Source organism: Anabrus simplex, chromosome 3 (assembly GCF_040414725.1).
Source record: "Anabrus simplex isolate iqAnaSimp1 chromosome 3, ASM4041472v1, whole genome shotgun sequence".
NCBI lineage: Eukaryota > Metazoa > Arthropoda > Insecta > Orthoptera > Tettigoniidae > Anabrus > Anabrus simplex.
The window spans coordinates 16,221,977-16,232,170 of record NC_090267.1 but is presented as its reverse complement, the minus strand read 5'-3'; the positions used below and the strand labels follow the sequence as shown (position 1 = coordinate 16,232,170).

The window sequence follows — 10,194 nt, the reverse complement described above, 5'->3', positions numbered from 1 at the left end:
GGAAATCTATTTTGGGTTGTGACTACGAGGCCCTTAGCTGAGTCTTTACATGGTTTTCACTATTCTAGCCCATCCGACCTCCCCTGGTTAACACTTGTTCTTTTCCGACCGCGACGGCATTAGCGCATTCAAGGCCTAGGAAGTTTTTCATTTCCACGCACTTTGTGGCCTTCATCTTTCTTTTGCCGATACCTTCATTTTTCGAAGTGTAGGTCACCTTCCATTTGTTTTCTTCTGATTAGTGTTTATAGAGGATGGTTGTCCAGTTGTAGTTCCTCTTAAAACAATAATCACCACCACCACTTTGTACTAATACAGCTGCATGGGTTATCAATAAACTAGTTAAGAGTAGCTAAGAACATCACTCTTGTTGCATATGTGCAGAATATTTTTGCCTTAGAACCCAAAGAAATACCATATGAATAGATAACAACAGTTAGCATACATAATTTAATGCACTCAACTCAAGAGGCATTCAGTGTTTGTCAGCATACTGGGGTAACATTTAGAAACGCAGTAGATATCGGCAATTACTTTCTTAATAAAGAAAACGCTGAAGGTAATTTATTACAACCGTCGTTAATTACTTTAAACACAGTACTTCAAGTTCAGTATTTCATGTCCCGGTAATCATAATATGACACAGGTACTGTACAGATTTCTATGTTTCTGTCAATAAGACTACGTACTTGACAGATGATATTAATAAGAAACACAGTAAGACCAAATTGTAAGGAAGTAAAAGAGAAGAACATGAGTTTTTCTGTTGATTCATGTTTCTCAAAAAAGAATTTCAAGCTCTGTTAATTATCTTCCTATGCAAATAGCTGTGAATGTATTCATATCATTTAAGTGTTATACAGTTATATATACATGACCAATAGATGCCAAATTAATTTTTTTATGAAAAATAGTTGGTATTTTGTTTTTATTTTAATGTACGGTACAGAAATCCTCTAAATTCGAATACACTTGCCTTTGGTTACGCTCGCTTAAAGACGCAATATGGCGGCTCCATAAGTAGCATTCGTGACTTGACCTCCCTTGACAGACCTTGGGCGAGACAGCTCAGTAAAGAGAAATCTAGCGACGCTTTGCGGAAGTATCTCGAAGCCAAGTATAGTGTGGTGTATTTCCCGGCCTTATGTATCTCGTAGGCAACGCTACAAACACACGTGGGTTCCCATGGTTTACCATCACTCGTCCCTCGTTTCAGTGCCGCAATCCAGGCATTTCTTCTAACTTCATGCTGCTTTTTATTCGGAAACACAAAAAACATAGTTCTTGGAGGACAATTAATATACCGTACTGTACGTGAAGTTGCAACCAACCACAGAACAAGTTTTTCTACTGTTTCGAAAACCTTTTTCCATGTCTTAGTTGAATCAAGCATATACAAGACCATTCAACACAGACACATGCACTCGACTGCGACTCCCCCCTTACTGTTTAAGTGACTTGCAGCCAGAGCGTAGCACCCGTCATTCGCACGAGGTTTATAGTAGACCTACTCGGTGCTGTTTTCACTAAATGTTCGGATACTCTGGAGGTGGCCAGTGTTTATAATAATTCCTTTTCTAAATACATCCTCTTCTACTGGTTGATAGAAATCAGATTTGTTCGTGAAGGTTTTGGTTTCAGTGATAGTAGGTTACAATTCACGATTCCTGTCCTACATCACAATATCCGGTTTGGTTTCGAAGTGGTTGGTATGTTGCAATTGTTTGTAATATGCGCTTTAGACATAAATTGCGATACGTTGTAAAGTTTTATTTCGTTAATCATTTAACTTCTCTAAGATATTAATTAATGAATACCTAGTTACCGGTATTTCTATCATTTTACTCTGTATCCTCTACGTGTTAGGTAAGCAAAACTCTGCCTAGTTGAAGTCTCATTCATTTACTTTTGCTAACCACGTACTGTAGATCTCATTAGAGATATTGCGCGTCGCAAGAATCAAGAATCATTATAGTTGCAGAATTATATACATTTTTTTGTAAGCTGCGTTTTATTTTTGGTTGAGCATTAAAAATGTGTACCCATATGACTTAACTTTCTCTTTGAAAATTCATAGCTTTTGCGTTACAAGTGCCTTCTTGTGTTGTACCGGTAACAATGTAGCGGTATACCGGTACCTGAGTTTCACTCCATGATATAGGCTACTATCTACATTTAATGATATGGAGACAGTGGCGTATACTGAGTGCTACCAACCAACACCTAGATATAAGGCCTCACAACCGTTCTGGGAATATACTGTGACGTCAGCATCGGCAGGCAAGCTTGAACCTTTTAAGTAATAACACAGCAGTGAGTTTGGCCATGTAACGCTGAAATTAGAAGAGTTGTAATTCGTTTAATGGTGCCAATTGCTAATACCGTTGTACATAATGGTACTGATGTGTTGGGTACTCAACTGTAAGGAGAAACTTGTGAAAATTTAGATTTTATAATTCCACCGTTACAATCTAAATTTTCACAAGTTGTTACTTTGACAATGCAGGCTCTAATATGAAATTTAAAACGTGCAATGTAAGGAGAAATGTGACAGTGATAACGAAGTGCATGCATTAAGTTTCTGAAAGACGAGGTTATGCGGCAGATTTGTTTACGTGCAATTCTGAGACAAGACTACAGATTTATTAATAACTCAGTGGTGAATAACTATTATTATTACATTCTCACACAGTCATAATGAGCATAGGCCTATGACGTATTTAACTACACGCAACAGCTGGTGATATGTAGGCATATTTACTCTTCAGTGATATAAAGTTATGTTGGCTCACAATCATGGAATACAGTATTTGAACGGTATAATTTTTTATTAATATTATATGCATTAAAACATACCACCTACAAGAGCTGCTGGTGTAGGCCGATTCACTCCATAAATGCATGAATTTTGCTCACGGTGATACATTATTTTAAGGTATGCCACAGACATTTCAAAGTCGGTGATATTTTATGGGAAATAACTGGTAGGCTACTGATTGTCAGGAAAAACGTTTAACTACTCCTCGTCCTAGACCATGACTGCCCATCATATTTATCGTCACATTCTGCCAGGTGAAGAGAAGAACCAGGCAAAAAAGTAGAATAGAAAGAGAAGCAATAAACAGAGCCGTTGAAGGTAGTACATATCTCATACCTTACACAGAATTTCAATCCACAATCTTACACAGCTGAAAAGTACAATAAACATGTTGTTACCTGATGGTGGCTGCACTGTAATGAAGGGAACGTAAGTAATTTTTCTGTATGTCGATATGTCAAGGCATATAGTATATGTAATCATCTAATAAGACGTGGCCTTTATTCTAAACGGGTTTTATTAAACTATAAAATATTTCTAATGTATATGTGAACAAAATTACTAATACAAATGCGGTATATTCTTTAGTTCCAAAACATCATAGCTGCATTACAAGGAATGAGTGTAACAATGTGTAGAAAGATTCAAGAAATAAGTTAATTCTAGTCCTAGTTGGTGAATTGAACACCGAGGATGATGTCCCCACAGTGAATTTAATAGTCGCAGTTAAAACATTTCTTAGTTCATAAAGGAGTATGTGTATGATTTTCTTGTTATTTGTTCAACCTTCTGCTTGATATCTCCTCATGTTTACAAATTTACGGCCGACCCCGTGGTGAAGGGATATAATGCCTGCCTCTTACCCGAGGCCCCGAGTTTGATTCCCGGCCAAGTCAGGGATTGTTACCTAGATCTGAGGGCTGGTTCAAGGTCGACTCAGCCTAAGTGATTACATTTGCGAGCTATCGTACAGTGAGATAGCGGCCTGGTCTAGAAAGCCAAAAATAACGGCTGGGAGGATTCGTCCTGCCGAACACAAAACACCTCGTAATCTGCAGGCCTTCGGGCTGAGCAGGGCTGTTGCGCCGTGCGATTTTTACAAATATATAAGACATAGTAGCAATTTAATGTTGCCACATGTCAGTACTTTTAAAAGAGTAGGCTCCGGTCTGAATGGTAGTCCAATATTTGGACAGAAACTTTCTGAAATGCATAAAACATAAAGTTCAAGGTTTCGAACAGAAAGACAAATTGGTAACATCGATGGTAGGTGAAATTCTCATTAAGCCATACATGAACTTCAAGGGAGGAAACATTGTAGGCTCATGTGCAAATGCTGCCAGTGATGCTACGTCAGTTTAGATGTTAGGCCTATGCTAATATTATACGTGCTAGTTTTCTTTTAAGGTCATGTAATGCCTATTTAAATTGAAATATATTTGTAACATCCTGTTGTGCTGTTAGCAATTCGGCTTAAGTAAGTTAACATTGCAAGATGCTGTCATGTTTTACAACTGTTTGCTGTTTATCTTTAATGGCAGAGTCTCTAAAGTACGGTAATAATGTCAGTATAATTCAGTATACTTTAAATTTTAAACGCTATTTGTTATTAAATAAATTATTCCATTGGCAAAAAATATTAAAATCATGTCTGTGTTTAACTATGTTCCGCGTTTCTCTGCATTGCCATCGCCTCCGTAGTGTGATGTCACCACGCTGTTGTTAGGCCTTATTATCTAGGAGGTGTTGTACCAACGCTATCAGTGAACCCTGAACCTCAATTGAGAATGATGGAAATGGGACACATCTGACACATTGTTCCTTTTACAAAACTTGAATGCAATGAGAAAAAGCTCCACACGTATTTCTGAGAGCAACACAGCGGAGACTGAAATTGCAGCCCACACTCTCGTCCCTCTCCCCTTGACTCACCACGCGCGGCTTGCTGCTGTATGATATAGATGTTGAGTCCCATTGGGAACCTGAAATATTTGTCCCGAATGAGTAAATTTATAATACTTATATAAATGGTCCATTATTTGACATAAAATATCATGTCCAATAATGAACTGTTTTTATTGGTAATTATTCCTGCTGTATATTGGACAGGAGCGGGGACCGGTGAGGGATAGGTGTTGTAGGCTTCCTTCTGTCAGATTGCCACTGCTAACTATCAACCATGCGCTACTCATCATATATACTTCCTCATCTCATACTTCTGACTTAATTATATAGATAACAGAGTGCTGGTATTTAACTCACATTTACTCTACATCATAGGAAGACACTGCAGGGCTGCTGTTATAGGAACAATATAGTTTTCTTTTTATTGGCTGATATGCTAAAAAGAAACACAATGTTTCAGATTTAGTGTTCTCTTTTGTTGGTTGAAATCGAACCCGTGATCATGGATTCAACACCACCACTGATCTTCTGAGGAAGCTAATTAAGCAGTGAATCATAGGTACGACCTCTGTAAAATTCAACATTTTTATTTAATAATAATTGTGCATGGCATCTGCATAGGTTTGGTGGTGACATTATGAGCATAAAATGAATGACAAAGACGTCAGAAACACCCAGTCCCCAAGCCAGGGGAATTAACAGTATGAAAGGGTTGATCCTAAAAATTGGACCATGGCACCAGACCAAAGGAAAACATTTTATCCATTTAACAACAGAGCCTGACTTTAATTTGCTAAATCTTGGGCTACTATCTCCACTGATCAGGGGTTGAACATTGGCATTAGCAGAGGTGTGGGCAGTAGCTTCTGAAGCAGCCTTGACAACACAGCAGGCTTTTTGTAGGCTATTGACTGCAGCTCAAAACGCTGAAGGCTTGACGTTCACTAAACCAACCATCGAAAAGGAGTAACCTAAGTCTAGTGGTAGCCCAAGCAAACCAGATTAGAGTATATGTAGGGTCAAAAATAAGATTCCTAGATGGAAACTATAATTTAATTCTATCAATTGCAAATTTAAAAAACGTTAAAGCTCTTTACGCTTTTTGTAATTGATGAAATTATGTTGTGGTTTCCTTCTAGGAACCTTATTTTTGATATAAAGGCCAAAGGCAGGCATTTATACAAGTGGAGGTACATGGTTCCCCTAGAGCACCATCACTGCATTGTCCTACATGAGAAGCCTGCAATGGTGTCTCAACGGCCCACCAGCCGCCAGCATCTTGGAAAGGTGTAGCAATCCAATTGATGAGCCCACTGCTACACTGAGGAGAAATGCTGGTAATTTCACGATTGAAAGAACCTAAAGAGCTTAAATGTTTATATGCAGGATGTTATGCTTCTGTAAAAGTGAATATAATGTTGTAGAGAGCTGCATATGGACTGGGTGTACAGTGGCCTAGTCGTTGGACTTTCGTGAAGTTCGCTGCAATTCCATCTCCTAATCATTGCACAAGGATTTTTTAAAAAGAGAAAACATGTTCTTATGGTTTTAGTTCTGTGTAGAACTTAAGGTCATATGGTTATGATCGTTATATTAACAAGCTGCGTGAAAGTGTATGTCCTAGAGCAATAATCATGATATCAAACATAGATAACTTGAGGTCTGATAGCTATGATCATGATATTGACTGTCATTTAAAAATTTGGTCTTTTTGTTGCGATCATGAGATCAGCAGTTGTGTAAAACTTGAGGTCCTATGGCTGTGATCGTGGTATTGACTACCATGTAAAACTGTCACTTAGTATAAGTACTGATGATGATGATGCTTGTTGTTTTAAGGGGCCTAACATCGAAGGTCATCGGCCCCAGTATAAGTACTAATGTCCTAAACAACATTAGTAATTATGTTTATTGTAATGATATTTTTTTGGTCTCAGTTTCAGCATGGGGCCATTGGAAGTAAAATACAACCCCAGCACCTTCTAACTACTTCATTTGCAGTGTGCAATGGAGATCAAAGAGGAACCAATCTGGCTTGAAGAAACAACAAATAGTTCACTTGTAAGTGCTATTCCAGACAACTTAGATATTAGAATTTAACCCTTAGTAATTAAATAATGTTGGCAGGTTACTCTCAGTGTAGCATGTCTCAAAGCAAATACCCTGATGAAGACCAAGTTTCCGTGGGAGGTTCTGGAGAAAAAATTGAGATTAATTATCATTCATACTTCTTGATTGCACTTTTGAATGTTCGGCTGTTGAGAGTGCTCTTGTATTATTGTAGTGATAAAGTAGTTAAAAGCTATTGAAATTGTGTAATTTTGTGTGTGTGTGATCCATTTAGAGCTGTTTATGTATTGGTGTGTAATGCTTGTTGTTAGAAATTTGGAGTAGTGATATTTATTTGAATTTTATATCACGTAGTTCAGTTGGTGTTCAATAGATTATGTTTTCTAGGTTAAGTAGGCTAGCTAGATGTACTTTGTTTCGAATTTAGGTTTAGGTAATAATATTAACTCTTTTTTAAAATTATTTTTAAATATCATTAGGTTCGTTGGTATAATACTAACAAATGCAGATTATTATAAAGAGTTGTAACATCCACAGCTTTTCCGGTATTTCATATAGATATCTGTTCAAACTATCACAAAGTTAATTTATTCGATTAAATGACATGATACATCTCTAAACTTTTATTTAAAATGTTAAAGAGAATACATGGTATTTCACTGGACAATTACTCAACCGTCTTTGGATTGTTGATGATTGTTTGCTGCATTCCAATGAGATCAAAGTACATGAATCAGCTGATTACTGTATTCTGATAATTTGTAGGCTTTGTACCTTTGTTTATTCATCGAGTAAAAGTTAATAATGAAATTCCTGAATGAATAAAAACCTACAACCTGTTGTCCAGTCATTGACCGGGTCAGGGATGTAATGAATGAAACATATATAGGCTGTTATTACAATGGGGTTGCCACTTCCTAGGTGATTTATTAATGAGTGATAAATGCTATGAAATGATAATGGAGAGTGTTGCTGGAAAGAAAGATGACAGCAAAAACTGGAGTACCCAGAGAAAAACCTGTCCCGCCTCCGCTTTGTCCAGCACAAATCTCACATGGAGTGACCGGGACTTGAACCACGGTATCCAGCTGTGAGAGGCCGACACGCTGCCATTTGAGCCATGGAGGCTCCTAATTAAATTCTTATATCCCAACAGTATCACAATTCAAGCCCCTGGCGTAGTTTTGACAAAAATTATTGTAGACAACCTCTTTTTTATCAACACTTAAGGACACCTCTCTCTGTCCTGTGTAGTAGGGAAAATAATAGTAATTCACCATCTGTAAAAATCATATAACCACATTTCAATTGAGAATTGTTGTGTAAATATGGTATATTTAGTTAGTATCTTGCCTGCTACATATATTCGTGTGTACCGTATCTCTTGTGTTTACCTATGAGAGCATAGTAGGATAAAATAGTACTAATAATAATCTGTACAAATTTAACTTTGTTGGTAAGACATGTGGTTGACTGTTCTATTGGGAAGGAGATTGCAGGCTAAGGGCTCTATTCAGGATCAGTATTCAGGACAGGTGTCTGTGAGAAATTGGTACGAGTCACTGCAGGTAGAACTAAAGAAGGAAGATAAGGAACAGGGAACTATTGCTGAGAAGTTTGGAAGTATAATAAAGGGGAAAGATAGGAAAGGGAAATGTAGAGTAGAGGATAAGAAAAATCAGGCAGAGCAGGATCATGGGGTGGGGGGAGAAAATTTAGGAGGAAGTAGGTTCTGCAGCTGTCAGAAAAGATAGGGCTGAACAGGAGGGGATGGGATCAAATGAGGTTGGTAGGTTTGAGGCTATGGTCATGAGGGATTCCATTGTTAGACATGTGGGGAATGTGTGAGGAGGAAAGGGAACTAAGGTAGTGTGTTCTCCAGGAGTTAGGTTGAGGCACATATGGTAGTATTTCACATTGGTACCAGCAACGTAAGACAAGCAGGTGAAAGTACCAACATAGTTGGGGGTGTGTGGAATCTGGTAAATGCATCATGGGTGAAGTTTAAAGAACCAGAGATTGTTATCAGTGGAATACTGTGTAGGAGGGATACTGACTGGAAGGTGATTGGGGATTTAAATAAGACTGTGGATTAGGTATGTGGGAAACTGGCAGTGAGATTTCTAGATCTTAATAGGTGTTTATGCGATAGGAATCTGCACTCAGATGGCCCTCACTTAAACCGCAGTGGTACGTAAAAGTTATAAAATTTGTTTAGAAGGGTTGTAGGGAGGTACATTCACAGAAACGGGGTGCTCTAGCGAGTGGTAATAAGGGTACCGGGATCTGGATGTCAAGACGGATGAGATAAAAATTGTAGTGTTGACCTATAGAAGTATTGTAAAGAAAGGAATAGAATTAAGTAATTTAATAGATATATACTTACCAGATATTTAATAGGAGTTGAATCATAGCTGAGAAATGATACAATGTTTGCAGAAATATTGTCACAGAACTGATGCTTGTTGTTTAAAGGGGCCTAACATCGAAGGTCATCGGCCCAAGGTGTCACAGAACTGGAGTGTGTATTGTAGTGATAGGATAGGAATGGTAGGAGGGTGGATATTCATTCGGGTGAAAGAAGAATTTCTAAGCTACCAAAAAGTTAAAGATGACGAATGTGAAATTCTAGGTTTAAAGCTCATTTCTAAAGATAATAGGCAACTTAATATCTTTGCAGTGTACAGATGGGGATGCTGATTCAGAATTATTTGATAAGATAATCAGCTATGTGGGAAACAACATGGGAAGGAATGTGATTTTATCAGGGGATCTCAGTTTAGTAAATGTCATTTGGGAAGGTAATTCGAATGACAGGAGGCACGACCAGAAAATGGCAAATAAGTTAATATTGGAAGGACAGCTGATTCAGAAAGTGATGGAACCAACTAGAGGGAAGATTATATAGGTCATGGTGCTAGTAAATCCAAATGAGCTCGATAGTGAGACCAAAGTCATGGATGGCATTAGTGATCACAAAGCTGTTTTTGTTGTAGTTAAAAATAAATTTGATACAAAGGAAGGTCTCAAAAGTAGGAGTATTATGCAGTACCATATGGCTGATGGAGCTGACATGGGGGAGTTTTTAAAAAGTAACTGTGATTGGTGGAAAACAATTAGTAAAAATGTAAACAGATGGGTTTAAAGCAATTGTTGAGGAATGTGAACACAGATTTACAAAAATGTTACAAAGTTTGGGCCGGGAAGACTTAAGAGAAAGAAGATGAACTTCTCGATTAAGTGGTATGTTAAGAAGTAGTGTTAGGTTTAATCTGTATCAATACTGATCTGTATGATGAAGTTTATAAATTGTTAGTGGTATGTTTCAAGCTGTCTGTGGAGAAATGGTGTGGAATGACATTAGTAGACGAATAAGTTTGAGTGATTTCTTTAAAAGTAGG

General features: G+C 37.7%; 1 protein-coding gene across 1 annotated transcript in view; it reads left to right on the top strand.

The window, feature by feature from the left end:
* The first annotated feature begins 1,541 nt into the window (after positions 1 to 1,541).
* Positions 1,542 to 10,194, top strand: part of LOC136866949 (gastrula zinc finger protein XlCGF46.1) — a 65,978-nt gene continuing 57,325 nt past the window's right edge. Inside the window, exons 1-2 of the mRNA XM_067144042.2 lie at positions 1,542 to 1,709; positions 6,661 to 6,784. Of these exons, the coding sequence (XP_067000143.2) occupies positions 6,731 to 6,784 (54 nt within the window). The 5' untranslated portion in view covers positions 1,542 to 1,709; positions 6,661 to 6,730. The remainder of the gene's footprint in view (positions 1,710 to 6,660; positions 6,785 to 10,194) is intronic.